Source organism: Corylus avellana, chromosome ca10 (genome assembly GCF_901000735.1).
Source record: "Corylus avellana chromosome ca10, CavTom2PMs-1.0".
In the NCBI taxonomy this organism is placed as follows: Eukaryota; Viridiplantae; Streptophyta; class Magnoliopsida; order Fagales; family Betulaceae; genus Corylus; species Corylus avellana.
Genome location: NC_081550.1, coordinates 589521 through 605674, shown reverse-complemented (window position 1 = coordinate 605674; position 16154 = coordinate 589521). Strand labels below are relative to the sequence as shown.

General features: G+C 35.6%; 1 protein-coding gene across 1 annotated transcript; it reads right to left on the bottom strand.

The window, feature by feature from the left end:
• Positions 1-2226: 2226 nt before the first annotated feature.
• LOC132163298 (probable CoA ligase CCL12) lies at positions 2227-10926 on the bottom strand. Its single transcript, XM_059573535.1, has 14 exons — positions 10646-10926; positions 9465-9594; positions 9086-9345; positions 7890-8091; positions 6248-6288; positions 5793-5921; positions 5602-5675; positions 5287-5507; positions 4801-4895; positions 4505-4721; positions 4074-4199; positions 3457-3555; positions 2961-3167; positions 2227-2597 (listed from the first exon to the last, which is right to left on the bottom strand). The coding sequence occupies exons 1-14, from the start codon at positions 10912-10914 to the stop codon at positions 2490-2492; spliced, it is 2178 nt and encodes a 725-aa protein (XP_059429518.1). The 5' UTR covers positions 10915-10926; the 3' UTR covers positions 2227-2489.
• Positions 10927-16154: the final 5228 nt, after the last annotated feature.

Here is a 16154-nt window from a genome sequence, read left to right as displayed (position 1 = left end):
AATCCACTTATTATGATATTTTTCTAGAATAAATTCTGAAATATTCATTCTTTCTCATTAAAACTTAGAGAAAAAGAGGGTGGCTGCTATTGGTGTGGTGCGCTCACCCAAAATTAAAATGGGTGGGGGAGGTTTAAAGGGGATTTTTTAATTTATTTTAGTTGTTTATTTTCTATTTTATTTGTTTTAATAATTTTAGTGTATTTTGATAAGTTAAATACAAAAATAGTCATGTGGCACACGTCACTACTTTTTCATCTATTTTGACGGTAATTACTAACGGGGTAACTTATTTTATAATGAGGTTATTTGAAAATAAGCCAAATGGCACATTTCTTTAATTTTTTTTTGAAATGGCACATTTCTTTAATTGAGTAATACTAGAAATTACTACAATTACTTTAAAATTATAAGCAATGGGCATGTGTCCAACCTCCTACTTAAACAAGATGAGAGACGTGTGGCCTGTCAGTTGCACACATGAACAGCTCTTCAATGATTATGGTTCATATATTTTATTGTCAAGTACACTGTTTCTCACTCTTTCAAGTAAAGGAAGGATCACCTGAATACTTTTCCCACAACTTTGAAGAAAACGATCACTGTAAAAATTGCCTTACGTTTTTATTTCTTCATTTATTTATTGCTTATTGGAGCGAAAACAGGTGGTGGAATATAATTCCATGTTTCTTTCTAAACTCTTGACTTAAAATATTAATTAAATAATTAAATTTAATATTTCTTATTAACTTGAACTATTGAAAATCATAACAAAATGTTAACTATAAGTGAACCATTCGCATAGGCAAGAAGCCAAGTGAGAACATGATTGTTGAAACTTGAGGAAGAGGAAAGGCTAAATAAGGAGAGACAGTTTGTTACGATGTTAACTTTCCAATATGGGTTAAGTATAATCATGTATATTTAAAATATTAATTTAATAATTAAATTTAATATTTCCGTTTAACTTAAACTAACGACATGTTAACTATAGGTGTGAACCATTCGCATAGGCAAGAAGCCAAGTGAGAACATGATCGTTGTGGGAGAGGAAAGGCTAAATAAGGAGAGAGTTTGTTACAATGTTAACGGTGCAATATGGGTCAAGTATAATCATGTATATAAGTTTTTAAACATCCTCTCCAACCGGATTTTGGACATAACTTATAAGTTGTACTCAAAGTTTGTATTATTTGGTATCAGAGTCACTACGTCGAGTATGGCTCGAAAAAAAAATGACTACCATTGAATCAATATTTATAGAATAGATTATCGTGGATGCTGGATGCAGAGTATGATAGTATGTTAAGTTCTTAAGTGGCCCACATGATTCAAATACTTTTTTTTTTTTTTTTACATGTATGCACAAGGGAAGGGGAGGGAGATTCGAACTAGTGACCTCTAGTTCACGATGCATGGTCCCCGACCAATTGAGCTACCCCTTGAGGACGGCTCAAGTACAATCGTAACCATATGTATATAAGCTCTCGGACACCCTCCCTTTACAAGCTGGTTTTGAATGATAAGTTATACTCAAAGTTTGTATCATACTCCACAAAGACATTACTTTACACGTTGATGCGTGGAGTGAAAAGGTACACCTACTAGGAGCGCCCCTTCCTCTTTCAGAAATAAGTAGAAGAAGAAAATTGCAATTATGGTTGGCCCTCTCTCTCTCTCTTTCTTGAAATTCTTAACCTATCAAAATGGAATATGCTGTCCCTTTAGATCTTGAAAATCATATATGATTAATTTGTACTAAATTTCGCAACAATTTTTCTTTTGATGTACATCAAATAATTAGTTAGAAACTCATATATAATTTTGTTACAAGGCCTAGTTTTGACAATATTCATGATTAAAAATGTATAAACGGAAAGAGTATGCACAAGTACAACAACTCGATAAACAAGTTGGTAGACAATTGTCGTTCTTTTGGTACTTACCGATCATTGGCACAATTCAAAAATATTTGATAATTCATGTAAGTTTGAATATTGAACTGATGTTTTATTTTCAATTGTTCTTTTAACAATCAACAAATATCATCAATTCTAGTATAAAATTTAGACTAAATTTATATGGGATCACGTTTTTATTTTCTGGGCCGTATAAAACCACGATTGTTTGTGTACTTAAATTCAACCACAGCTTCCTGTCCCACATCCTTTTAAGTTGCTGGACAGCATCACATGCATATCCTTATAGAGATATGCTCACACATCCTTAAAATTAATGTTACTTCTATGATAAAAATACAAATAACTAAGATACCAAAAGGCTTTATTGCAAACCACTTGCAATCCACAACCTGCAACTCTATGAAAGTGAGTTCATTGTATTTTCATCTTAATTACAGGGCTACATGTTTCATGAATCTCAACCATTTCTTTCTTATTCCATGTACATAGGCCCGTAATTCAAGCATCTAAGAAGGTACCTCGCATGAATGTATCATTGAGATTTGACATACCAACAATGATGTGCTGCTAAATTCTGCTCCGAACTGACATCTTTATTTGGTCCCTCAAAACCCTTCTCAACAACTTATTAGAAGCTGTTCTGGGGAACTCTGGAACAATCTTAACACTGTTCACCTGTTAATCATTTAAAGAATTGGAAAAATTTGATCAATAACTTGATAGTCTGCCAAAAAAAAAAAAAAAAAAAACACTGACAATTTGCGGAATTATAAAACATGAACAATTTGTTTAATTGAATCACAACACCACAAGATCATGGATTTTAACATAAACAAAATGTATGCAAGACGTCACATGTCACATTTAATCACCCACAGTAATAATGTATTTGAAAATAACATTTATTATTAAATAATAAATTCATAAAATTAGTTTTTGAGGGAAAATAATTCTAACATAACCTATAGGCCAATTTGTGGAAACCACCATGGAACATTAACTTTAAGGGAAATGAGTAGAATAGCCAGAGAGTCAAACCTTAAACAAAGGGTTGAGATTGCTTTGAATGACCCTTGAGAATATACTCTTCAGCTTGTCTGGTTCAGTATTGAAACCTTTCTTTAATACTACAAATATAACCAACTGCTCAGGACCACCATTTACTGGTGTAACACTAATTGCAGCAGTCTCCAAGATGCTTTCATCAGCTCGGTCACACACGCGCTCAATTTCAATGGAACTTGTCTGTGTATCAAGAGATATTTAAAGTTGTCAATATTTCAAAAATTAGTCCAAGTTAGAGAAAATTGATATTCTGTCCCTTGAAGTTAATTCATGTATAATTGTGTTACATATCAAGAGCTGATTAGGCAAGATTCAGAAGTCAAGCCTTCCTTTACAGTTAAAATAATGCAACCTATGTTTGATAAAATGTTTACAACTTCTCTCTCTTCCACCAGTTAGTCCATAACATACAGCAGAGTCATTATCAAATGATCAAATCAAAATATGAGAGCATTGGTGAATGTGGTACCTTAATTCCTCCAAGGTTCATGGTGTCATCAGCCCTACCCTGTACAATCAAAAATCCTCCAACAGTTCTTTTAATGATGTCTCCATGTCTCCGGAGTTGCTGCCAATGCATATATCAAGTTATAAAAGGATACAAGACAACCTTCAATCACGTTATGTGTAAGACATATAAAACAATACACATTCTGAGATACAAACTTCAAGATTGATAGCAACATCAATGCATGTTCAAAAATTGCCTATCTTATGGGTGAGACAAAAACACTTGGTATCTAAAAAAACTAAAGTTCACAATCACCAAATCTAAAGAAACAGGGTCACTATTAATTTCAAGTCCCTCAGGACCCATAACTTATGGATCCAGTCTCAAGATACTTAAACCCAGTCAGCAGACCAAGAGATCCATATAAAAGGGAACTGCATCTTATACCCTAGGTGATTAGTCCCTAATACCGTAATGACACTAATCATGCCACTTACTGGGGAAGAAACAACTAAAATTCTCAAATGGGTATCTTGTTCTATTGTCTTTATCTAATACATCATAAATGACAGTACAATTATGCATAGAAAGAAGTGAGAATGCAAGTATTCTACGATAGGCAGGTACAAGCATACCATTCCTTTGTACATTGGCATTCCCTTGAAGTAAACTTTTTCATGATCAGCATTAAGCAATCTATCACTTGCTCCCATGTATATGGGGAAGAGACCCACTTCCCCAACACAAGCTTGATCATCAAGCTGTCAGACAGATCAAAGAGGTCAGATATATCCATATAAAATATACTCTTTGAGTCATTTGGCTTGGCTCCTCCAAGTCCATTTTTATTATCACCAGAATTGTTGAAATTTCTCAGAAATTACCCATCATCTGTAAGTGCAATAACAGAGTACAACCAGGTACCGAGGTGACCTGATCTAGTGACAGGTTGGTAATTGCAATAGTAGCAATATATATATATATATATATATATATATATATATATATATATATATATATATACATGTTGAACCTCAACTACAAACCATCCAGAAAATATTCTCACATAAGGTATCCCATGTTCATCAAGGATGACAAGGCCAGTTGTCATCGAGGCAGTGCTAAAAGCGCCAAAAACTTGCGGCTGTAGTGGACTTCCTAGGAGGTAACATGATGCAAGTTCTGTGCCGCCACAACATTCGATAATGGGATTGTAATAAGCTCTTGAAGAAAGCCAAAGGTCATCGTCAACGTTGGATGCCTCCCCAGTGGATGCAAATGATCTGCACATATCCATTTCTAAGTTCTATTTCTCTGAGTTATATGCAAATATAGTTTCTCTAAAGTGCAAAGAGATATTACTTTATCCTTGTCCAATCTAGGCCTTTCATACACTCTGTACTCTTCCAAGTTTTTACTAAGCTAGGAACTGTACCCAAAACAGTCACCCCTGCATCCTGAACAAAATTAATAGAAAAATTAAGATGGTATTTGGATGGAAGGTGGTAATACTTTTAGTGCAAAACAAGTTATTATTATTGGCTGGCTTCTATATACTTGTATACAAAAGTTTATTATTCCTGGATTAGAATGTAAATCTCTCTTTTTTGTCCTGAATTTTCATATTACAACTCATCTAAATAATGTTTTTCTCTTCAAGAAAAAGCAGTGGGAAATATATCTCATTTCCACCACTAACCAACAATTCATAAAAATTCTCAGCATTCACAACTACGGTTTAATTATCATTGGTGCACCAGCTGGCTCCCATGGTTTGCCTCGTAATTTTCTTTCCAAGTAATTCAATTAAAGTCAAAGGCCCCATAAATTATATTAATGCATAATCACCTGAACAAATTTTCCAAAGCTATGGCCAAGAGGTGATCCATGATAGAGTGCAAGTGTTGCACCATTTAGAAAGCATGAGTAGAGAAAAATGGGTCCAAGCACCCATCCCAAATTTGTGGGGTAGCAGTAGACATCTCCAACTTGAACATCAATGTGAGCCCATGAATCAGCAGCACATCGAATTGGTGAAAGTTGTGTCCAAGGAATAGCCTTTGGCTCTCCTGATGAAATCCAACAAATAAAGAAGATGATTATGATATAAGGAATCTTACAGTCAAGCTAAGAAATAGACATATGCTTGAGCAATTTTTCTACCTGTGGTTCCAGATGAAAAGAGAATATTAGTCACAGCTTCTGCTGGTTGATAGATTGGAGTATAATTATTTGATCTGCCAAGAAGAGAATGCCATTACTGTAATTAATTCATTGGACATGCTTTACCTAATGATATAAAGATGGAACTATATTTTCATTAAACCAATCTCACACCAGTGTAGTACACATACCTTGGATGGCGATCGGCACTAGAAAGAAAAACTTTCCATGATAAATCTTGCTCTCTTAACTGAATGCCTACTTCATTCCCAATCACAGGGAGAACTATAGCTTTTAATGGAGCAGCTTCTACAACTCGACTGCAAGGAGAAAGAAGAATAAACATGATGATTCCAAATGTGTACTATAAGCATCTCTAGACTCCAATCGACATGATAAATAATTTTCAGAAAAGAAAAAGTAATTAACATGCTAAGTAATAGTTTCCATCCTAGGTAAGTGCTTTGTGGTAAAGCAATTTCCCAAAGTGCCTACAAGAAGCAATGGAAATTGGAGTTTGACATAAGTTTTTGTGCAAAAAAAGTAGCATTTTGTAATGCACAGCTAGGGTGTCCCTTTAATTCTACCACCTGCCCGGGAAAAGAAAGACACATCATCTTTAATTACTATAGAATGGCAGTTTTACCTGTACAAAGGAAACTTTCGACCTCCTCTTAATATGAAATCCTGAATAAAAATTGTAGACAGAATAATCTTCAAAACAAAGCAATATATATATAAACTGAAACATATCAAAACTAGTTCGAAATTGAAAGTATTACTTTAGTCATGAAGCCAGCACATGACAACTGAAGCCAAATTGTCAACTTCATTTTTTTAGCATGTTCTAACCCACAAGGGAGAGAACTCAAAGTACAAGTTGCCTTAACAATTTTGAAAAGCACAGGGAAGTTCCATGACTAGTATATTAAAGCTCAACAACTTTCTTTCACATTTCGTCCAAGCCTCGTCCAACATTCTATAAATGGTAGTAAACTACTAAAAGGCTCTACTCTCCAAGGATTAACGGCATGTCAAGAACACCTCTTCTTCTTTCTTTAAAATTTCACTACCTTACTTATAGTTAATAGCTGGGGGAAGGACAACAAAACTGAGACAGGAGCCAGGTTAACAGAATATAAATAGGAAACTTGACATTTAAAAATTACCATAAATATTAGGAAGCAAGATGAAATGTGGAGAACTCTTAAAGATGGTATTTATCACGAATTTATCACAAACGTTGGCAAATTAATTTTTGGTGAGCTTTCCACCAGGTCGTGGGGGTACATTGAAAAATATTCAAGAAGAAGCCTGAGATAGAACCAGGGCTGGCCACTTAGAAATGAGCTTCTGGAAACCATTTATTAATGAACTCCAAATGCCAGATAGAAGACACTTGCAAGAACACAACTGGAAACAGCTGAAAATTGTTCGTACCAAGAATTAACAAAGATCACACTATGGCATTTACTACAAAAACTATGTAAAAAGAGATTTTTTGGGGATAGGGAGGTTGGGGGAGAAGAAATGACAAAAAATTTTGAAAATTAAAATTTTGTAATGCACTCACACTAATACAATATTTTTTTTTTTATGTCAGGGAACCTTTCTAAGGCAGGGCCCTTCGGACCCACTTCTGCAAAGTAAACCCCGGTCCTGTGCACCGCACCCTAGGAAGTTTCCCTACACAAAATTGGTTAAATCGCTGGCTTTTCACTAGGGGGTGTGGCCCCAAAGGATTGTTTGCACCCATGAGGTGTTGAACCTTGGACCTTGAAGGGATGATACCTCAAGACCAAGGCCTCCAACACTTGGGCCAACCCCTTGGGGCTCACACTAATACAATATATGATCTAGGCAACACACAAAAATGGAAACAACCCAAAATACTATATATGCATAGAAACATCACATGTATAAGCATATGCAGTGATGAGCCAAATTAATTATCAAATGGCTCAATCATACAAAACAATGTTCATTTGAATGTTATAAAAGTAAGGGTCTTCCAACTCAGTGACTTTGACTATCAAAGTGGACACTTTTAGTAGATCACATTCTATTCAAAAGTAAATAACTATGCAAAAGACTGATTGTTCATACCACCATTTTTGCACCTTTGAGCATCTTATTCTTTTATGGAGTTTGCTAGACAGAAAACACGATTTAACACACAAATATACTTGCCAATCGGCAATTTTAACATATGAGGCCAACTTAGCTTGTTTCCCAAGGTGATCCCACATTTTTAATGCAACAGATGATTTATGGAAGTAAATGATCACCTGAGTGAAGATACCCTTTGCTTTTGACACACGCAAACGAGTAGCAATTTCCTTCGCTGCAAAGCTGTCAGCTATTGATACAACAACACATCCTGCTAGTACAATTGCTACATATATGATAACTGCATTGACCGTCATTGGCATGTCAATTGCAATTGCATCACCCTTCAAAAATATTGCATCCAGTGCATTTGCCACCAACCTGTGAATCACATTACAACAAATAGAAGTTAATAGGAACAATGCTTCGTTTGCCAAAACGAGAATAACCCAAAGCATGCCCCTAAGTACAACTCTACTCCTCCTCTATACCACATTAACACTGATTAGGTCCCAGTAAAACTATGACGAGAGCTAGTAACATGTGCATAATTAGTTTTTTTTTTTGGAAGTATTGATTAGCAATTTTGCTGTTGTGCTGGCAGGAAGGATGACAATTTTGAAATATTCCATTTATAAGATAAGGGGAGTTTGCACCGACAAATTACTAAGAAACTATTGTTTTGTTTTTACACATTCATTTGGTGGGTCTAGAACCTACAATTCTCGCCCACAACCCTTTTCTCATTAAAAGATGGAATATCATTTGAGCTAGAGCTCATTGGCAATTACTAAGATCTATGACATTTCTCAATTTAGTAGCAAGTTTTGAACTGATCTTTTTTTTTTTTTTTGGTGGGGGGGGGGTGTTTGGGGGTATAAATGAAACATCACTTATTTTGAAGACAGATTGATTGGTTACGGTACTGCCACTTAGAGCAAATGATGCCTACTTAATTACTACATCTGACATATACAATTTGGATTGAAGGTCTCATGTATGTCATGAAAGATTTAACAATTAATTGAGAAGTGTAATGATGTGTATCGATCTTCTTGCAATAAAATGTGAATTAAGTAATGTCAGACTTGCACTCTTTTTGAACATATTTAGGTTGAAAAATTCAAGAATTAAAACCAAGTGTACTTTTTTTAACTCACTCGTTGCATTTCGATCTTGAGGGCTAACATTTTATGACTCCAAAATCAAACAAAAACAATATATATATGTATAAACAGGATTAGATTCCATTGCATACAGAACTATGTTATAATTTCTATTTAGAAATCACTGAAACACCACCTATTTCTACTGCACCTTATAATAGTATGATACAGTCAATTGAGGATAAATATAATCAAGTGTGAGAGCATACATTACTTGTTCTCGAAATTCTTTCAATGTCATACGATTAATATCGGAATCATCACAACCCTCATCCCTCCACACAACAGCCAAACTACTATCCTCTTTCCTTGGATGACTTCTAGGCAGCAAACAACATTCGGCAATATTCAAAACTAAACCGGGAAACCATGTTCCCCCATGTTTCGATTTGTCTGTGGCATCTAAAATGCAATTTGGGGCACCACGGAATGAAACTGAAAGCTCTTTTAGAACAATGGACCAGTAAGCCTGAAAATCATTGGCAAATACATAATTCAAATCAAATCCCAATTCCTCTAATTTGAAATACTAATTTGCATCAAACGTGGCATGTACCTAGAAGTGTAGGGACAAAAAGAATAATTTACCTCAGGATGCTGAACAGAGAACTTCTGAAAGAGGCTAAAACTTGTAATAGGATCCTTGTATGATGTCCCCAGTAGTTTTGAACCATACTTTTCCATCAAACGACCCAAATTTGTATGTTTAGACTGATATCTGGAAAACAGAAAGAACAAGGATCAGTTAGAGGTAGAAATCAGGACATTTACTCTTTGAATAGATAAATAACTGCAACCTCAGAGTCACTACAAGACACAATCGAAATGACCTATCATTGGAATCCACACACACTAGTAATTTTCTGCGACAAAAATCCACAGCAGCAGCACGAGTTAATGCCGCTTACATTTATCACCAATTGCAGCTAACCTAAGAATAAACATTACTAAGTTCCTATGGTAGTGATCCAGAGGACATGGAAAGAAACACTAGTAAATAGCTCAACTTTTAGCAGCATCATTAAAAGGAGATTTGATTAATCGAGTTCATTGACTTCTATTCAGACCCCACAATTAAATAGTAGAAAGGTACTCTCCTTTGTACTCCCAGTTTAACAAATATCTTATATTTCACATCTCCATAATTCGACTAATCTCAAAACCTGAAGTTATGACATCTTAAAGAATTGGTCAAGAATGTTTCATGCATTCATAACTTGAAGAGTACCATCTTCTGCCTTTGAATCTAAAGCAAATCTTAACAATTTTTGGGCAGTCTAAATCAGCTATGGTCCCACCTAAGATTGCATGCATCATTGATCCTTTCTATATACATACCCACCAAGTTATTCATAACTAGGAGCCAATAAGTAGCACTAACACGCCAATCTCACTCTTATAACATGTTCTAGCTGTCTCACAAACACCACCAAAATCAATAGAGTCATCTAAAGTTCACATAACTCACCTTTATGATCTATTGCTTCTTCTTTTTTTTAAATCCTTTTTAATTACACTTTTGCGTGTTCTATAAGAATCACCTAAACCAGTTTATAGAGTCCAAATCCAAAATATTAATACCATATAGCATATGTGAACTACCATTGCAGACCTCTTACAAATAGCAGATCAATATAAAAAATAAATAAATAGAGGGACAACTAGAATGAATGTTGAACTATAGGGACTAAAGTACAACGAAAAGAACAATTCAATGAAGAGTGAACGAGGAGGATATATAGACAGAAGGAGAGGAGCAAAAATCATACAGAGAAGGGAACCAGTAAGGAGGGGGGCCATTGGTGGACGCGTCCCAATGAGCATAGACCGAGTGGTAGACCAGCTGGTGCAGGCCATGTGGGTGCCGTGGCTTTAGCACCCTCCGAGCCACCAGCTGGCGCCACACCTCTCTTGGGTCAGACTCTTTGGCTCCAGAAACTGCTTCTTTAAGCACCCTTTGGAATTCATGTGCCTCCTCTGTCGTTAGTCCTGCCCCCACCAACTCCTCCACTCCAACTTCGCTAATGCTCTTCCCCATTTCCCTCCCCTGTGTAGCATTACTCTCTCTCTCTCTCTCTCTTTCTGTATATATATATATAAAAAAAAAAAATTGAGTTGTCAAAGTTGTAGGCGACAAATAAGCTGCAGGAGTTGGTGGAGATGTGATGGGAGGTGGTCCTTTGTTTTTTTATTTTTTTATTTTAGGATTAAATGTCTTTGAGTAACTGATTTTAAAAACCTTTTTTCTTTTTTTTCATCTAGAATATGTTTTGTATATTTAAAGCCCACTGTCTGATATACACTTGTACGCAGAAACTAGTCATTCCGGGAGGGTCAAGTAAATGTCCCCTTTCCTGTCCTTATTTTTCATAATACCACTTGCCTAACTAATGTTTTTTCTGTTCAAGAAAGCCTGGAGAAATGTTTATCAAATTTCCAACAATTCAAAAAAATATTCTAAGCAATCACAACTAAAATAGTACTTTATAGGATCTTTAGATGGCTAGTTGAGTTTCTCTTCCAAGGATACTTTAGGGGGCTGGTCCTCCCAAAGGCCTGTTCCCCTTGGTTTCATTCTCATGCACTTGCTGGCTTCCATGGTTTGACTCATAATTCCTCTTTTCAAGTATGAGTCAAACCCCCCTGAAAGTATATCATTGTATAAGCCCATCACCTGAACAAATTTTCCAAAGCCACGGCCAAGAGGTGATCCATGATAGAGTGCAAGAGTTGTACCAGATAAAAAAGCATGAGTAAATTGAAGCTGGTCCCATCACCCGTCCCAAATTTGTGGGCCAGCAGAAAACATCTCCAGCTTGAACATCAATGTGAGCCAACGATTTGTAAAACCCATTGTGGGCTTACAAAGAAATATATATTATTATATTTCGGGTGCTTTCCAATAATTCAGGAGGGAGGTTATCATATTCTTCTAGAAGAAATCCAAAATACTTAAGGGACATATATATGAGGCGTTGCCTTCTAATAATCCACTTATTATGATATTTTTCTAGAATAAATTCTGAAATATTCATTCTTTCTCATTAAAACTTGGAGAAAATGAGGGTGGCGGCTATAGGCTAGGTGCCCCCACCCAAAATTCAAATGGGTGGGGGAGGTTTAAAGGGGATTTGATTAAAAAAAAAAACAATTTAATTTATTTTAGTTGTTTATTTTTCATTTTATTTGTTTTAATAATTTTAGTATATTTTTAGAAGTTAAATAGAAAAATAGTCACATGTGGTGCATGTCACAACCTTTTCATCTATTTTGATGTCAATTACTAACGGAGTGACTTATTTTGTAATGGGATTATTTGAAAAAAAGAAGCTAAATGACACATTTCTTTAATTGAGTAGTACTAGAAATTACTACAATTACTTTAAAAATAGTGGTAACTTCACTTTAAATCTCTGAATTATCATTCGATTTGAGAAACTCCCCGAAACTTCAAAACCTATCAATTTGGACCCCTGAACTTTCAATTGTAATCAATTCAACCACCCCTGTGTCAATATTTGCCGTTAAAACCCTTAAAAAGACAAAATTACCCTTCAATTTCATTTTTATTAAAAATGAAAAAAACAAATTTTGAAGAAAAAAAAATAAAATCACAAGGTGGCCCAACCGTGGGTCACCTTGTGATTTTTTTTATATATATATAATATATATTTTTAAAAAAAAATTAATTTGAAATTAAGGGTACATTTGAAATTTTATAAAAAAAAATTAGGGGTATAAACGTCGTTGTCTCACTTTTAACATTTAAAATCTGACGGAGGGATTTAAATTGATTGCAATTGAAAGTTTAAGGGTTCAAATTAAGAGGTTTTGAAGTTTAAAATTTTCTCAAATCAAGTAGTAATTCAGAAGTGTAAAGTTAAATTACCTTTTAAAATTATAAACAATTGGCATGTGTCCAAACTCATACTTAAATAAGATGAGGTATGTGTCAGTTGCACACATGGACAGCTCTTCAATGATTATGGCTCACATATTTTATTGTCAAGTACGTGTGCCCTGTCATTAGCAACTTAAGATTATTGGTTCAAATATTTTATTTTTATTGTCTTTTCTTTTGAAAAAAAAAAAAAATTGTAAGTAACATATTTTATTGTCAAGTACGTTGTTTCTCACTCTTTCAGGTACCACAACTTTGAGGAAGACATCACTATAAAAATTGTCTTATTGAAACAGGGTCACTATTAATTTCAAGTCCCTCAATACCTAGTCTCAAGATACTTAAACCCAATTAGCAGACCAAGAGATCCATATAAAAGAGAAGTGCATCTCAAATCCTAGGTGATTAGTCCCTAATACCATAATGACACTAATCAAGCTACTTCTTAGCAAATTAATTTTTGGTGAGACTTCCACCGGCAGGTCCCCAGCACGAGGGCGAGGGGTGTGTACATTGAAAAATATTCAAGAAGAAGCCTGAGATAGAACTAGGGCTGGCCGCTTAGATATGAGCTTTTGGAAACCATTTATTAATGAATTCCAAGTGCCGGATAGAAGATACTTGCAAGAACGCAACAGTTGGTAGCAACTGAAAATTGTTCCAACCAATTGAACAAACAAAGATCACATTATGGCATTTACTACAACAACTACTACGTAAAAAGAGATTTTTTTGGGGATGGGGATTGGGGGAGGAGAAATGACAAATAATTCCCTCTTCTTCATCTTCATCTTCATCTTCCCTTCCAGACACCTCTAAATTCTAAAGACCCCCCACTTCAGGCTCCAACGATTACAATCAATCACGGGAACATGGCCACTGTACTCTCCTCTCAACACTCAACACCATTACCAGTGCTTCCCGCCACCAGCTCATCACCCACTAATCCGTGGAAGAATCAGAGCCTTCAGATCATCCAGGCCATGTTCAAGCAGTTACAAGGAGCCGAGTTCAGCCAACCAATACTCACTAGCTCCAACTCCGCTCGTGTTTACAAATGGCTTGCCGCCAGCTACAAAATTCTTTTTTGTCGAGCCGAGTTGAAGCAGCCAGTACTGGCTATCACGAACTCTGTCAAACTTTGTGATTCGTAACAAAAGAATGCAAAGAAGAGGGAAGAAAACTCAAGAACAAATGAAAAACAGAGACTGAATGAATTCTATGATATATTCAACTTAAATGTTGCAAGTTACATGAAGTAGTATTTATACACTTGATTATAAGCTTAACAAGCTTCTAACAACTAGTAACTAACTCCAACTGATTGTAACAAGTCAACAACAGATTTACAACAAGCAAACACATTTGTTCACGTGCATAAAAAAATTCCTCTCTGATACTGCGATCGATATGTGGTCTATCTGCGCTCGAGTGCACTCAGCTTGTATCCTCTCTAGTACTGCGACCGATACTTGTGCTCGATCTGCGTTCGAGCGCACTTGGCTTGTATCCTTTTTGGTACTGCGACCGATAGCTCGAGCGCACTTGCCTGAACTCTCTCTTAATAAACTCGGCTCGAGTTTACAAACATCCTCAACTTCCCTCCTTGCCACATAACAGAGCATTTCAACTTCCTCTCTCAACTCTCTCTTCACAAACCTTTTCTTCCTCTGCACGCTTCCTCAAGTTCCCCGCCTCCGCCTTGCCCTCATCTCTCTTAACTCTCTCTTCTTCACAGCTCACTCCTTTGAAACACATTTCTTCTTCTACACGCTTCCTCTGTTTTGCAGCAAATCATAGGTTTGATCTTTGTCTCTTTCCCTCATTGCTTTGATGTAATTGCACGATTTATCTTTTAGATATACAGAGTTGTAAATGAGAGTTAATTTGTGTTCTAAGATGAAATCTCATGCACACAGACTGTGCATTAAGGTTTGCTAGTTGTGTTACTGTGTTATTTTTTCAGTTAGTGGAATTTTTGCCTTTATTTTTCTATGTCTATCGGGTACATTTGTATATCATTTTCCTTGGACAAAGGAGCTTTGATCTTTGTCTCTACTCTCCGCCTCTTAATTTTTATTTTATTTTATTTTTTAACTTGGGATGGGGACATTTTGAAAAAAAAAAAAAAAAAAGTTAGAATGGTCAAATTGCAACAATTTGGAAGTTTTTGGGGTCAAGTGTCACTTTTTAAACATTGGATGTCAAAGTGCAAATTGGTGGATAGTTTAGGGGGTAAAATGTATTTTTTCCTAATAATAATAATTTATCATTTTTGAAATCTCATTAAGATCTCATCAAATTCAACATCTCATACGAGTTTACAAGCAATCATCAATATATTTTAAAAATATGTCAATATATCAAGATTTAAATCTCTTTCTTAACTGCTTATTTAGAATTTTCTTGCTTTAGAAATCTCCTTACTTCAGTTTTCTTTCTTCATAATAACTTTTCTTTACTATCAATATCTCGAAGATGTAACTATCCAAATGGGAATTAGTAATTATTGTGTTCATTCGTAACAAAAGAATGCAAAGAAGAGGGAAGAAAACTCAAGAACAAATGAAAAACAGAGACTGAATGAATTATCTGATATGTTCAACTTAAATGTTGCAAGTTACATGAAGTAGTATTTATACACTTGATTATAAGCTTAACAAGCTTCTAACAACTAATAACTAACTCTAACTGATTGCAACAACTCAACAACAAATTTTCAACAAGCAAACACATTCGTTCACGTGCATAAAAAAACTCCTCTCCGATACTGCGACTGATCTGCGCTCGAGCGCACTCGGCTTGTATCCTCTCTGGTACTGCGACCGATACCTGTGCTCGATCTGCGTTCAAGCGCACTTGGCTTGTATCCTCTCTGGTACTGCGACCGATAGCTCGAGCGCACTTGCCTGAACTCTTTCTTAATAAACTCGGCTCGAGTTTACAAACATCCTCAATTTCCCTCCTTGCCACATAATAGAGCGTTTCGACTTCCTCTCTCAACTCTCTCTTCACAGACCTTTTCTTCCTCTGCACGCTTCCTCAAGTTCCCCACCTCCTCTTTGCCCTCATCTCTCTCAACTCTCTCTTCTTCACAGCTCACTCCTTTGAAACACATTTCTTCCTATACACGCTTCCTCTGTTTTGCAGCAAATCATAGGTTTGATCTTTGTCTCCTTCCCTCATTGCTCTAATGTAATTGCACGGTTTATCTTTTAAATATACAGAGTTGTAAATGAGAGTTAATTTGTGTTCTAGGATGAAATCTCATGCACACAGACTGTGCATTGAGGTTTGCTGGTTGTGTTACTGTGTTATTTTTTCAGTTGGTGGAATTTTTGCCTTTATTTTTCTATGTCTATCGGCTACATTTGTAT

What these genes read in the sequence shown, in the direction of transcription:
- LOC132163298 (XM_059573535.1), bottom strand. Translation starts at nt 10,914, where the DNA reads ATGGGGAAGAGCATTAGCGAAGTTGGAGTGGAGGAGTTGGTGGGGGCA. An exon ending in GAATTTCGAGAACAAGTAAT is followed by an intron (nt 8,092 to 9,085) that starts GTATGCTCTCAC and finishes TGTGATTCACAG; the next exon opens with GTTGGTGGCAAATGCACTGG. An exon ending in CTAGATTGGACAAGGATAAA is followed by an intron (nt 4,722 to 4,800) that starts GTAATATCTCTT and finishes GGATATGTGCAG; the next exon opens with ATCATTTGCATCCACTGGGG.